This window comes from Pelobates fuscus, chromosome 11 (genome assembly GCF_036172605.1).
Source record: "Pelobates fuscus isolate aPelFus1 chromosome 11, aPelFus1.pri, whole genome shotgun sequence".
In the NCBI taxonomy this organism is placed as follows: Eukaryota; Metazoa; Chordata; class Amphibia; order Anura; family Pelobatidae; genus Pelobates; species Pelobates fuscus.
Genome location: NC_086327.1, coordinates 2,120,293 through 2,136,701, shown reverse-complemented (window position 1 = coordinate 2,136,701; position 16,409 = coordinate 2,120,293). Strand labels below are relative to the sequence as shown.

The 16,409-nt window shown below is 41.9% G+C and overlaps 1 protein-coding gene and 1 pseudogene across 1 annotated transcript in view; both read left to right on the top strand.

Moving 5' to 3' along the window:
- LOC134577862 (uncharacterized) overlaps positions 1–15,278 on the top strand; it is a 42,172-nt gene extending 26,894 nt beyond the window's left edge. The window contains exons 8-13 of the mRNA XM_063436770.1: positions 702–1,214; positions 2,328–2,444; positions 3,470–3,616; positions 5,917–6,057; positions 7,873–8,007; positions 14,402–15,278. Coding sequence (XP_063292840.1) covers positions 702–1,214; positions 2,328–2,444; positions 3,470–3,616; positions 5,917–6,057; positions 7,873–8,007; positions 14,402–14,430 — 1,082 coding nt within the window. The 3' untranslated portion in view covers positions 14,431–15,278. The remainder of the gene's footprint in view (positions 1–701; positions 1,215–2,327; positions 2,445–3,469; positions 3,617–5,916; positions 6,058–7,872; positions 8,008–14,401) is intronic.
- On the top strand, positions 10,203–11,734 carry LOC134577255 (elongation factor 1-alpha, somatic form-like; annotated as a pseudogene).
- Positions 15,279–16,409: the final 1,131 nt, after the last annotated feature.

Sequence of the window (16,409 nt, the reverse complement as noted above, 5' to 3'; positions counted from 1 at the left end):
TTTTCTGTGAGCGCTAAGTACCTTTTTTTTCTTCTTTTTATGCTGTTTATATACCTCAACCAATACAGGAGATTAGAAAGGCATTTGTTAAGATGTCCTCATAGATATGTTGGTATGATGTTATATGGTTTCGTAATAAATATCTTTTTGAGCAAGCTTGATATTCCTTTTGCCCACTTATTTAAAGGCCTACCACATACGTCAGTATCAGCACACCTCAACCCACTTTGCTTATTAAAGGTAGATTACTTAGTCTCTATTTAATTTCTATTACTGAAATGGCCCCAAACACAAATTGGAAGGCTGGGCCTGAAATTGTGGGAGGGGCTATGTACCTTTAAAAGGGACTCCCCCTCTTCCCTACATTACCTGATTGGTTCCAGACGTAATGCTGGCCCACCCTCCACTCCCTCTATTCAACTCTATCTAAGGTAGGCCCAACTATTTACAGGCCTACCACATACGTCGGTATCGGCACACCTCAACCGACTCAACCGACTTTGCTTATTAAAGGTAGATTACTTAATCTCTATTTCAGTTCCATTACTGAAATGGCCCCGAACACAACTAATATATACCTATATCTAATGTAAACAATATAATGTGTGTTTGTGATAAGAGTAACAGGTTATACTTGGAGGACCGTGTTATGATCTATGTTAAAATGCTCAATAATTTATATTTTGTGCCATTTTTTTCAGATGGCTCATGGGTAAATTCTTCAGTAGATGTTACAAATGCCACAGGAAATTTTTCCACAACTACCACAACTCCACCTACAACTACCACGACTCCAACTACAACAACTACAACTACCACGACTCTAGATACAACTACCACGACTCTAGATACAACTACCACTACTCTAGATACAACTACCACGACTCTAGATACAACTACCACTACTCTAGATACAACTACCACTACTCTAGATACAACTACCACGACTCTAGATACAACTACCACGACTCTAGATACAACTACCACAACTCTAGATACAACTACCACGACTCTAGATACAACTACCACGACTCTAGATACAACTACCACTACTCTAGATACAACTACCACTACTCTAGATACAACTACCACGACTCTAGATACAACTACCACGACTCTAGATACAACTACCACAACTCTAGATACAACTACCACTACTCTAGATACAACTACCACGACTCCAACTCCAACTACCACATTGTTTACTAATGCAGGTAAGTGTTCTCTAGTTACTATTGCTAGTTTGTGAGAGAGACAGAAAAGCAACTCTCATTTATTATAACTTTATTTATTTTGAATTAAGTTTGTTTTTGCAGTAGGCTGTTTGTGGTAGGTTATTATTGTGTTATTATTTGTTAATGACCTTAATTTAATAATTTTCAATAAGCTTTTCAAAGCTTTACAATTAATTTTATGTATGTTTAACCCCTTAAGGACCAAACTTCTGGAATAAAAGGGAATCATGACATGCCACACATGTCATGTGTCCTTAAGGGGTTAAACATATCATACATGATCAAAATATATCGAATTATGAAAAAATATCTAAATATTTAACTATTTCATTTTTTTTTCCAAAATATTAAATCATTTAAAAAGCTGATCCACAAATATTAAACCAAGTCCATAATTGGATCACTCTGAATGTAAATTGGTAAAATATGTAGCGAAATATTCCCAAAATGTAAAGAGATTTGCTCTGAATTGGATATTTATAGTCAAGGCTCGAGTAAAACGTGTATAATAAATCCCGGTGGTCTGAGCTAGCCAGAAAACTAAATTCATCCACTGGGTTTTATAAGGAAACTATTAATATATAGCTATACAAAGTGGTCACATGACAAACAAAAATCATGACCTGCCAGAGCGTGTGCCTGGCGTGTGCCACAAGCGCTGCCTGCGTTTCTCTCTGATGCAGCCTCTTCACCCTCCTTACAGACGCCGCCCACTTCTCTGACAGAGTTAAAGGGACAACAGCTTAATGTAATTGTAGTCCCTTCAGGCTTTTTGCTGTAAACCCTAGGGACAGCTTCAGTTGCCACTCCTCAGAGGGTCACTGGAGGTGCTTCCTGGGGCAGTGCTGTACAATGTTCAGAACTGAAGTTCAGCATTTCCATGGCCTGCATGGACAAACTGAACTTTCCCCATAGAGATCGGACCCGCGCAATGCTGGAAATAAGCTAACTTTTATTACCATTTCGGTTAAAGCACAGCATATCTGAGCTATATTTGTGGCTACATTACAAATTTAGGATTGCACCCCTCCATAGCGCTGCTGGCCATTCTTTAGAATTATTTTCCATATTCTCACTGTATTTGTTTTCCAGGGGGCTCCCTCTACTGCATAGAGTGTGTGAACACCACGGGTTCTACCTGTACCGGGAGCAACGTGCCCTGTCCCACTGGAAGCGTCTGTGGATCTCAGTACACAGTAACTAGTTTGGGTATGTGGTTAAAGCGACGCTATAGTTACCACACGTGGCTTGTCCCGCTAGGAGTGTCTGTGGATCTCAGTAAACAGTAACTAGTTTGGGTATGTGGTTAAACGGACTCTATAATTACCACGTGTGGCTTGTCCCGCTAGGAGTGTCTGTGCATCTCAGTACACTGTAACTAGTTTGGGTATGTGGTTAAAGGGACACTATAGTTACCACACATGGCTTGTCCCGCTAGGAGTGTCTGTGGATCTCAGTATACAATAACTAGTTTGGGTATGTGGTTAAAGGGACACTATAGTCACCACGTGTAGTCTGTCACACTTGATGCACCTGTGGATCTCAGTAAAAAGTAACTAGTTTAGGTATGTGGTTAAAGGGACACTATAGTCACCATGTGTGGTCTGTCCCACTGGTAATATCTGTGGATCTCAGTACACATTAACCAATTTGGGTATGTGGTAAAATGACACTATAATCACCACGTGTGGCCTGTCACACTGGGAGTGTCTGTGTATCTCAGTACAAAGAAAGCAGTTTGGGTATGTGGTTAAATAGACTCTTTAGTTACCACATGTGGCCTGTTCCACTGGGATTGTCTGTGGAACTAAGTACACAGTAAGTAGTTGGGTATGTGGTGAAGTAGGTCATGGAATGAGGTTCACAGAGGAACTGACAGTATACCTCACTGTTCTATTTCTGGTCAGAAGATGTATCTCAAAACTTATTTAAGAAATTTAGTTCCTATATTTAGGTTGGAGTTATGCTGTAGTTTTTACTTGTTTTGAGAATTAGTTTTGTCTCTAAAGTCAATGTAAAATGATCTTAGATGTTCTTTATTTGTATTACCATTGTGCATCACCTGCATATATCTAGAGATGGACTTTAGAAAGTCAGCATTCAGCTCAGGAACTTGGAAAATTATGTTTCCAAACTATCCCAGAGTTCCCATCTCGATGTACAGATGAGGACAGACCGGTATTGTGTTTCAGACTTTATTCCGCATTTCTGTTCTTTTCTCGTACAACGTACAGACGGAGTGGTTTTTGAAAAGATTTCCAGGAAATGTCTCCCAGAGAAGCAGTGCAGTGTGAGTGGAAGCTATAGCTTTAACCAGGAAAAGATCACAATTGCAACGTCATGTTGTAACAGTAGTGGATGTACCCCGACATTCCCCACATGTGAGTAAAATGGAATGTTACCAATAAAATGAACACATGATCAGGGCCGGCCTTAGGCATTTAGACGCACTGTGCGAAAAATCTTCACAGCGCCCCCCCCCACTGCGTCATCCATGTATGCGGTAATGTTTGTGTTGTCTGTGTATGTGATAGTAGGTGTGATGACTGTGTGTGATATGTATGCTATGTGTGATATTTGTAATGGGTGTATTAACAGTGTGTGATATGCGTGTATTGGTTGTATGTGACACACACACACACACACACACACATAGTCAGACGGCCATACACACACACAGGAAGACATCCACACACACACACACACACACACAGGCAGACAGTCATACACACACAGACACACAAAGGCAGACAGTCACACACACACACACAGGCAGACAGTCAGTCATACACACAGACACACAGACACAGACAGTAATACACACAGACACACACAGAGGCAGACAGTAATACACACAGACACACACACAGTCATACACACAGACACACACAGAGGCAGACAGTCATACACACACACACACGCAGACAGTCATACACACAGACACACACACACAGGCAGACAGTCATACACACAGACACACAGAGGCAGGCAGTCATACACACAGAGGCAGTCATACACACAGAGGCAGTCATACACACAGTCACACACACAGAGGCAGACAGTAATACACACAGACACACACACTGAGGCAGACAGTAATACACACAGACACACAGTGGCAGACAGTCATACACACACACACACACATACAGACACACACAGGCAAACAGCCATACACACAGAGGCAGACAGTCATACACACAGAGGCAGACAGTCATACACACAGACACACACACAGAGGCAGACAGTAATACACACAGTGGCAGACAGTCTTATACACACACACACACACACACACAGGCAGACAGTCATACACACACACACAGACGCACACAGGCAGACAGTCAAACACACAGACACACACAGGCAGACAGTCATACACACAGACACACAGAGGCAGACAGTCATACACACACACACACACAGAGGCAGACAGTCATACACACACACACACACAGAGGCAGACAGTCATACACACACACACACACAGGCATACAGTCATACACACACACACACAGACAGACAGTCATACACACACACAGGCAGACAGTCATACACACACACACACACACAGAGGCAGACAGTCATACACGCACACACACAGACAGTAATACACACACACACACAGGCAGGCAGGCAGACAGTCATACACACAGACACACAGAGGCAGACAGTCATACACACAGACACACAGAGGCAGACAGTCATACACACACACACAGAGGCAGACAGTCATACACACACACAGACTGTAATACACACACACACAGGCAGGCAGACAGTCATACACACACACACACACACAGAGGCAGACAGTCATACACGCACACACACAGACAGTAATACACACACACACACAGGCAGGCAGGCAGACAGTCATACACACAGACACACAGAGGCAGACAGTCATACACACAGACACACAGAGGCAGACAGTCATACACACACACACAGAGGCAGACAGTCATACACACACACAGACTGTAATACACACACACACACACACAGGCAGGCAGACAGTCATACACACACACACAGAGGCAGACAATCATACACACACACAGAGACAGTAATACACACACACACACACACACAGGCAGACAGTCATACACACACACAGAGGCAGACAGTCATACACACACACACACACACACAGAGGCAGACAGTCATACACACACATACAGGCAGACAGTCATACACACACACACACACACACAGAGGCAGACAGTCATACACACACAGACAGTAATACACACACACACACACACACACAGGCAGACAGTCATACACACAGACACACAGAGGCAGACAGTCATACACACAGACAGTAATGCACACAGTTACCTGAGGAGTTCATTGTGGCAGCTCCTGGTGACTGTTTGGTGGGGAAGCAGGGACTCCTTCCTGCTTCCCCTGCAGCAATTTTCCGGCGCTTTTAGCTCCCGCCCCGCCGCACGGTAAGCTCCGCCCCCACCACAAATGTTTAAAAAAAAAAAAAAAATGTAATCCAGGTCGGCGCCCCTTCTCCATGGCGCCCTGTGCGGCCGCACAGCTCGCACACCCCTAAGGCCGGCCCTGCACGTGATACAAGTAACATGAAGGTTATATCTCTCTAATGGTGGGATTCCTCGAAATCATTGGTTTGGATTCTGATCTTATTCTTTATCTGCTTTAATTAAAGTGCCAGCAGGAAGCCCGGAGCCCAACGGTGTGACCTGCCCAACATGTTCCTCTCCAGGCTCCATTGTGTGCTACAGTGGGGATAACATTCAATGTACTGGGAATGAGACCATGTGCTTCCTGCGAGGTTCCACCATAACAGGTAAAGTAACGCCAATCTTACCACTGGGGACTTTATAGTAATAAGAACTGATTTCACCCGCAGTGCAAATATGCTTTGTATTATTCTAAGTTTAATAACTAAATGTGAGATCACTGCTGAACACTATTTATTGAATTTGGGAATTCTTATTTGGACGAATGTGAATTTGTCAGAATTTTACAAAGTTAGCTCATTCGCACAAAACAAGAATAAACAAATTTGCACAAAATGACCTCTGTGCACTTTATTCATTCGTCATTCGTCTAATAACATGGAGGGAATTACCAGCTCTCTCCTTGAAACTAGATCATTTAATATAGAGGCCCTTCTTTCCGTCTCCCAGAGTTAAACAAACTATGCCTAATTGAGATATCGCCTGAACTAAGCGTCAATTAATATGACCCCCATATTACTAAACCTTCCTCATACTCCAAAACAGTGAGCACCCAGTGGCTGTTCGTTGTCATAAAAGACCAACAAGCTATTGCTACCCAAGCTAATACAATAAGGGCAGGTAGGGGTATGAGGGGTAATTTAAACCTAGCTGTACTAGAACAGGGCTCAGACTGATCATATTAGGCTTCTATCTGTTAATGTAACCTCTTAGAGGATTAGGGGAAGGAAGGCAATGAGTGAGAGGTTAAAAATGAAAACAAATTGTCCCAATTACATTTACCACAAAAATCTGGAAACAAACTTTGTACGAACCGAACCAACTAGATGCAATTTTCTGTCTGTGCACAATTTGACTATTTATTGAAACCTGTATAATATTGATAAAGAGACCAGGACTCCATACCAAAATACAGCCCTTTCTGTAGGTCGCGCTTCGCTTTACAGACACAGAGAGTTTTATTCACTCAGAATTGTTTAGTGTTGAGAATTGAATTCAGTTTTCATTTCACTGGACGTCGACATGAAACAAAACAGAGAGGATGAAATGTTTATAGGGTTAATAAATATACATATATTGACGTTGTGGCAGGCTTATGTAATCTATGATCATATATTGTAACTAAATTCCCATTATTTTGTACCTAAGGCGTTTTTAAATAAATCTGTTATATTTTGTGACCTTTCGTTATTGTGCAGTTGGTTTTTAGGGAGTGAGTGTGCTGGATCTTGAATATTTTATGTTTATCTATATATATTCAGTCTTTTTCTCGCACTGGTAATTACAGGGACACTGTAGTCACTGTAATGATTCCATTTTGATAAAGTGGTTATAGTGTCTGGAGTCCCCAGGTGTTGTCCCTCCATTAATTAATAAACCATTTTCAAGCAGTTTAACACTAAATGAGGTTCGCTGCCCACCAATAACCCTTCCCCCACTAGAGGTGTGCTTAAAGCAGAGATTATACAGTTCCTTGTAGCCATACTAATTCATACCTGCAATGGGCGCTGTGATAGGTTAAAAGCAGTCAGCTGACACTCTCGGCCAATCACAGCCTCTCATTGCTGCTCAGGCTAATACTACCTTATTAAGCCACGCAGTACAGAGGGGATGGGCCCCTGGTTTTACCATAAAAACATTAAAACCTGTCTAACACTGAATAAAAGGAAGTGGACAGGGGAATCCAGACACTATAACCACTGCATTGAGATGAAGCAGAAAAGGTGCCTACAGTGAACCCTTTAAGACAATGTTGCAAAGCTGCATTTACATATTCTTGTTAAAAAGCCTTGATTTTATATTTCTGCTTAAGAAGCAGAACATATTTTAAGATATTGATTCAAACTTTCACTGTGGTGTATTGCGCGCTTGTTAATAGCTGGCTGATGTAAAACATATTTTGTTACATTTCTTATCTACAGAAAATCTGCAATCTCTTTCAATTCGCGGTTGTGCAACAAAAAGTGTTTGTGATAATGAAATTCAGTCCTCGGTCACCGGTTTTACAGATACAAATGTTAGGTTCTTCTGTACTGTGCCCGGAGACGACTGTCAGTGTGAGTACCAATTATTGTATTGTTAATTTACTGACTTGTTTTCTGAGGTGGATGGATAATGGACGGACAGATGAGTGGTTAGATAGATGGATAGATGGAAGGAAGGACATCTGGGTGGATGGATCATGGATGGATTGATCGATGCTGTATCGGTGGGTGGATGAAGTCATGGATGGAAGGAAGCACATATTGGTGGATTGATCGTGAATGGATTGATCTATGATGTGTGTAAGAATGGATGCGTGCATGGGTGGGTGGATAGATGGATGTATGGACAGAAGGATGGATGGACAGACAGGTGGGTGGATCATGGAGGGGTGGATGAACGGATGGATGGATAGATGGATGGACGGATGGATGGATGGATGGGTGGATGAATGGACAGGTGGGTAGAAGGATGGAAGGGTAATGGATGGACAAAGGGATGGATGGAAGGATGAATAGATGGGATGATAAGTAGGTGGTGGGATGGATTGATAGGGGAATGAATAGGTGCGTGGGTGGATGCATGGATGGAAGGATGGTATGACGGACCACCTGGCAACCCTGACTGGGTACCTCCATTAAGCTTGCTTACTAGCTCTCCACCGGGACAAAGGAGTGCTTCAGCTCCTAGCCACCACAGCTTGGCTGGGGTCTCATCGTCGCTTCCTGCCTTGGAACAAGGTTCTGGGTACAGCTTCAAATGATTGAGCTCTCCTGCAGACATTACAGCTGATCCACCCAAACACTAGTCCAGACTGAGTGAAGGGTGAAAAGGAACTGCTTTATTATGGCCAAGTTGCCTGCTTACATACACAAGCCCCTGCAGGGAGTCACCACACAATACAATGCAAGCCCCTCCCAAAGATCTCTGTGCCTGGAAGATATTTGAATTAAAGACCGGTAAGCTAATTACAGTGCCTTGCAAAAGTATTCACTCCCTTAACTTTTTACCTATTTTGTTACATTACAGCCTTAAGTTCAATGTTTTATTAATATGAAATTTATGTGATGGATCCGAACACAATAATTTAAGTTGGTGAAGTGAAAAGAGAAAAATATACACATAAAACTATTTTTTTAGAAATAGAAAACAGAAAATTGGCATGTGCGTATGTATTCACCCCCTTTGTTATTAGTGAAATGATGTCCACCTGTGTGCAATCCAAGTGTCACATGATCAGTCATTACATATACACACCTTTTTTTAAAGGCCCCAGAGGCTGCAACACCTAAGCAAGAGGCACCACTAAACAAACACTGTCATGAAGACCAAGGAACTCTCCAAACAAGTAAGGGACAATGTTGTTGAGAAGTACAAGTCAGGGTTAGATTATAAAAAAAATATCCAAATATTTGATGATTCCCAGGATCTATCATAACCAAATGGAAAGAACATGGCACAACAGCAAACCTGCCAAGAGACGGCCACCCACCAAAACTCACGGACCGGGCAAGGATGGCATTAATCAGAGAGGCAGCACAGAGACCTAAGGTAACCCTAGAGGAGCTGCAGAGTTCCACAGCTGAGACTGGAGTATCTGTACATAGGACGACAATAAGCCGTATGCTCCATAGAGTTGGGCTTTATGGCAGTGTGGCCAGAAGAAAGCCATTGCTTTCAGCCTAAAACAAAATAGCACGTTTTGAGTTTGCGAAAAGGCATGTGGGAGACTCCCAAACTATATGGAGGAAGGTGCTCTGGTCTGATGAGACTAAAATGTAACTTTTCGGCCATCAAAGTAAGTGCTATGTCTGGCGCACACCCAAACATCACATCACCCAAAGAACACCATCCCCACAGTGAAACATGGTGGTGGCAGCATCATGCTGTGGGGATGTTTTTCAGCAGCCGGGACTGGGAAACTGGTCAGAGTTGAGGGAAAGATGGATGGTGCTAAATACAGGGATATTCTTGAGCAAAACCTGTACCACTCTGTGCGTGATTTGAGGCTAGGATGGAGGTTCACCTTCCAGCAGGACAATGACCCCAAACACACTGCTAAATCAACACTTGAGTGGTTTAAGGGGAAACCTGGAAATGTGTTGGAATGGCCTAGTCAAAGCCCAGACCTCAATCCAATAAAAAATCTGTGTCAGACTTAAAGATTGCTGTTCACAAGTGCAAACCATCCAACTTGAAGGAGCTGAAGCAGTTTTGCCCTATTTGTTGTTTGCTTCACCAAAAACAAACAAGAAAAAAAATGCTCTTCCTCACCGGGTCTGCAACCGATTTCCAAGGTGTCCCATCGTTAAACATCTACTAATCCACAATGGGAAAGGAAGAGACTCATATCAACATCGTTGTCATTGGACACGTAGATTCTGGAAAATCCACAACAACTGGACATCTTATCTACAAATGTGGTGGTATCGATAAGAGAACCATCGAGAAATTCGAGAAGGAAGCTGCTGAGATGGGAAAAGGTTCCTTCAAGTATGCCTGGGTTCTGGATAAGCTGAAGGCCGAGCGTGAGCGTGGTATTACCATTGACATTTCCCTGTGTAAATTCGAGACCAGCAAATACTATGTTACCATAATTGATGCTCCTGGTCACAGAGATTTCATCAAAAACATGATCACTGGTACCTCTCAGGCTGACTGTGCAGTCTTGATCGTTGCTGCTGGTGTAGGAGAGTTTGAAGCTGGTATCTCAAAGAATGGACAAACCCATGAGCATGCTCTATTGGCTTACACTCTTGGTGTAAAGCAGCTCATTGTTGGTGTCAACAAAATGGATTCCACTGAGCCACCATACAGCCAAAAGAGATACGAGGAAATTTGCAATGAAGTCAGCACATACATCAAGAAGATTGATTACAACCCAGACACCGTCGTCTTTGTACCCATTTCTGGCTGGAATGGTGAGCCCAGCTCCAGCTTGAGCCCAGCTCCAATATGCCTTGGTTCAAGGGACGGAAGATCACCAGGAAGGAAGGAAATAGCAGTGGAACTACTCTGCTTGAAGCTCTTGATAGCATTTTGCCACCAAGCCATCCCACAGACAAACCCCTCCGTCTGCCACTTCAGGATGTGTACAAGATAGGTGGTATTGGCACAGTACCTGTTGGTCATGTAGAAACTGGAGTTCTTAAACCAGGCATGGTGGTTATTTTTGCCCTAGTCAATGTAACAACTGAAGTGAAGTCTGTGGAAATGCATCATGAGGCTCTGACTGAGGCTTTTCCCGGTGACAACATTGGTTTCAACGTAAAGAACGTCTCCGTCAAGGACATCCATCGTGGCAATGTTGCTGGTGACAGCAAAAATGACCCTCCTCTTGAACCTGGTGGATTTACTGCACAGGTAATCATCCTTAACCACCCAGGTCAAATTGGTGCTGGATATGCCCCTGTGTTGGATTGTCACACAGCCCACATTGCCTGCAAGTTCACTGAGTTGAAGGAAAAGATTGATCGTCGTTCTGGTAAGAAACTGGAAGACTTACCCAAGTTCCTCAAGTCTGGTGATGCAGCCATCGTTGAAATGGTTCCAGGCAAACCCATGTGCGTTGAGAGCTTCTATGACTATCCTCCACTTGGTCGTTTTGCTGTGCGTGACATGAGACAGACTGTTGCAGTTGGTGTCATCAAGGCCATTGAGAAGAAAGCAGCTGGATCTGGCAAAGTCACAAAATCAGCCCAGAAAGCACAGAAAACAAAATGAATCTTGCACAAATCACAAACCACCTCAGTCTTAACCAGCGGTGGAAGATTGGTCTCTGAACTGTTTGTACCAATTGGCCATTTAAGTTTAATTGTAAACTTGACCAAAATCTGTCATCAAATTTGAGACCATTAAACAAAGTTAATGAGAAAAAAGAAAATCTTCAAAGTTGTGGGCATACTCTGTAAATTAAATGATGCAAATCCTCAAACAATCCATGTTAATTCCAGGTTGTGAGGCAACAAAACACAAAAAATGTCAATGGGGGGTGAATACTTTTGCAAGGCACTGTATCTCCCAGGAACAGAGAGCCCAACACAAAACATAAAAGTACTCCAAAACATAATAAAAACATACAGTAACCACACATGTCATACATCCCCAAAAAGCCATGATCTGAACACCCAAGTTGTCCAAATAACACTCATATCAATGCAGTGGTAGGGAAAACGCCACTGTGTTAAAGTTCTGACTGGCTGCACTCGTGGTCCTATGCCCAAAATAGGGCGTTTGGTGCTTTTGCCGGTCAACTTTTGGGAGCTCCTGCATCCGAAATACCAGGTGCTCAGCAAGTCTCTCAGGTTGTTTCCCTTAGTCTCAGGCAACTTCCCTCCATAAAGCGCTCTCCTGGCAGTTGCAAACTGGTTCAAAACCTCGGACCAAGTTGTCTGGGAACCGCACGGTCACCTCATGCTGAAAAAATATAAAATTCACGCCTTAGTCCCGCTGAGGTGATCGGGAATCATGAAGTCCTCCTACCAAAAACAGTTCCCAGGGGCACCCAGGGAAAGCTGCTAATGTTGGCTGGGCAAGCATGGGCGTCCACAGGAATATTTTCAGGGGGGAAGGGGGGTAATTGTTATGACATCCATGCTGGGCCCCATTTTGACAGTGTCATTAAGGGGAGGGGCATAGTCATTATCACATGAAGCGTAAGCAGGCAAAGAGTAAAGAAACCTGATGCAAAATCTTATTAGAAGAATCAAGTTGACATTATGTGATTTAAGTATTGCAATTTCTAATCTGTTTCAATATTAACACTACTCAATGCACCCCATTAGTCATACAGCCATGATCAAGGAACTATAACTGAATTAAAAAAATAAAAATGTGTAATCTACATTTCGCGTTACATTTGGCCACAGCAAAAGGTGGCATGCACAGCACCAGATTGCACCCACAGCACTTTTCATTTCACATCACCAGATTGCACCCACAGTACCAGATTTAACTTGCCACAGTCCCAGACAAAGCTATTGCCACATCAGAAGGTAGCATACACAGCGGTTACTACAGAACTATGAGACACTCATAGCACCAAAAAGTACCAACAGTATCAGATTGCACCCACAACACTTCCCACACCTTATCAATGCCACTACTAGTACTACTACTAATAATAATAATGATAATAATAATAATAATACAGAAAAGAAAAAAAAACTTTTGTGTCCCCCCCCCAACTTCTGCCCCTTCTCTTATATCCCATCCACACACACCTTCAACTTTTTTCATATCTCCCGACCCATCTTGTGCCCCTTCTCTCATATCCCCTCCATACACACCTTAACCTTTCTTCATATTCTCCATGTTTCCATTCTCCATGTGTCCATTCTCCATGTGTCCATTCTCCATGTTTCCATTCTCCATGTGTCCATTCTCCATGTGTCCATTCTCCATGTGTCCATTCTCCATGTTTCCATTCTCCATGTTTCCATTCTCCATGTGTCCATTCTCCATGTTTCCATTCTCCATGTTTCCATTCTCCATGTTTCCATTCTCCATGTGTCCATTCTCCATGTTTCCATTCTCCATGTTTCCATTCTCCATGTTTCAATTCTCCATGTTTCAATTCTCCATGTGTCCATTCTCCATGTGTCCATTTTCAAATAGCTCCCTACACCCACCTTCATATTTCTGCATATTCCCCCCTCTCCCACCCCTCATCCTGTCCCTTTCTCCATATATTCGCCCTGTCTGTTCATTCCCAATTGTATAGTAATTCTCTCCCTACCTGCTCTGGTGGAGTGTGGCTGAGTGGCTTGGGACTGGTAGTCCTACCATAGAGCTCAGCTCAGTTTGGTGCCACCTGCACGTAGAAGGTAGCAGTGATAAAAGTCAATCCCTGCTTTCTATTGCAGCCCACTCTCAGGAATGAACACTTGGCTGCTTCATGTGCAGTTTGGCTGAGCACAAACTGAAAGTGCAGCCTTTTTTTTTTTAAGTTATTAAACAAAGTACCCACTTCAGGTTATCCTGCATGGGTATCTGTGGGGAAGAAGGGCAAATTGACATTTCCCTTCGCCCCCCCCCCCTCCGGATGCCCCTGTGGGCAGGGTAATTCCAGAATGAGGTCTTAGACCTGGACCATAGTTGGCGGGCAGGAGGCCAGCTTCCACACTCCTCCAGGTGTTCGTGGCAAACGTCCTAGGAAAAGAGCGTTTGTCACAGATGATCAGACAGGGGGATGGATCATTGATAGAAGGATGGACTGATGAATGGATGGACGGGTGAATGGAAAGATGGATGGATGGATGGATAAATGGAAGTATGGGTGGGAGGATTGAAGGATGGATGGATTGAAGGATGGATAGATGAATGGATGGATGGATTGAAGGATGGACAGACTCATACAGTTATTATACAGTAGTTATGGCATAAAGCATACAGGGATTGGTGACCTATCACAGTAGAAAATCTGATCTTACTTTCCCTAACTAATGCAATGCTTTGTTTTTTGAACAGGTAAGAGATGCAAATCTTTCCTGCCCTAATTGTGTACAGTGAACACACATGACACCAGGTGACACAGATTCAGGAAATACACAGAGGGAACTGGAGACACAACAACAATTCAACAAAATATTAAAATGAATGTGACAAATCATTCTAATTATAGCTACAGTATTTCAGATAATGAATTGAATTCCCCATGCAGTAACGATACTCGCTACATCAGATAATGAATTCCCCATGCAGTAACAATACTCGTTATATAGGATAATGAATTCCCCATGCAGTAACGATACTCGTTATATCAGATAATGAATTGCCCATGCAGAAATGGTACTCGTTATATCAGATAACGAATTGCCCATGCAGTAATGATACTCGTTATATCAGATAATGAATTCCCCATGCAGTAATGATACTCGTTATATCAGATAATGAATTCCCCATGCAGTAATGATACTCGTTATATAAGATAATGGATTCCCCATGCAGTAATGATACTCATTATATCAGATAACAAATTCCCCATGCAGTAATGACACTCGTTATATCAGATAATGAATTCCCCATGCAGTAATGCTACTTGTTATATCAGATAATGAATTCCCCATGCAGTAATGATACTTGTTATATCAGATAACGAATTCCCCATGCAGTAATGATGCTCGTTATATCAGATAATGAATTCCCCATGCAGTAATGATACTCGTTATATCAGATAATGAATTCCCCATGCAGTAATGGTACTCTTTATGTCAGATAATAAATTCCCCATGCAGTAATGACACTCGTTATATCAGATAACGAATTCCCAATGCAGTAATGATACTCGTTATATCAGATAACGAATTCCCCATGCAGTAATGATACTCGTTATATCAGATAACGGATTCCCAATGCAGCAATGATACTCGTTATATCCAATAACGAATTCCCCATGCAGTAATGGTACTCGTTATATCAGATAACGAATTCCCCATGCAGTAATGGTACTCGTTATATCAGATAACGAATTCCCCATGCAGTGATGCTACTCGTTATATCAGATAACGAATTCCCCATGCAGTAATGATACTCGTTATATCAGATAACGAATTCCCCATGCAGTAATGATACTCGTTATATCAGATAATGAATTTCAGGGTTTGATCGTTTTTTATGTTTATACTAAATAATTACAACATATTTCTGGAAGATTTGTGGTTTTGAAGTTTCATTCTAATATTTCAGTTTTGTATACTTTATATTTAGTGTTGATTAATATTTTAAAATAGAAATGGGCATTTTTCAGTTTTTGGATGTTAACAGGTTAATGATTTATAAAAAAATATATTTTATCTGCACAAATGTTGGTATTGGGTTAATGGTGACGGTAAGACTAATTAAAGACTCAGAGTTAACACATGATGCATCTATTGTTAGTTTACAGTAGCTTTGCAGTTTATTAATTTACTTACGTTAATGTTTTATACTTTGTATTGTTTTCTATTAGATGTACTATGCACTGCCTGTTTAAAGCACTCAAATATCACGCATTTAATACATAATTCGAAGCATTGATTGAATGTTTTTTTACCCAATTCTTTTCCAGAAATATTTGTTTTTCTGGTGGGTTCATATTTTTAATCTTTAGTTTGTATTTCCTTTGTAGCTTCACTTACTCATCTCGTATTTCCTTTTTTTATTTAATTTGCATTTAATTAGAGAAGTTATAGACATGTTGCTGTGTTCTAGGCTTGTGCACAGTGAACATTGTTTAGTTTTTCTCAATTGACTCAGTTCAGATTTCCAAAATTTTTTGGGTTCTGAAGAATTTCAAAGTATAACAAAACAGAGAAAAATGTTCAGAAACACAAAAACACAAAAAAACACAAAACAGAGAAACACAGCACTGACTCGATGGGCAGCAAAGCTCTGTAACATGTATACCCTAACAGTCCAAGATGATCCGGCAGAATACAAAGAAAGAAAAAACAGATTGCGCCAAATAATAACTGTACCAAAATTTATCTACAATAAT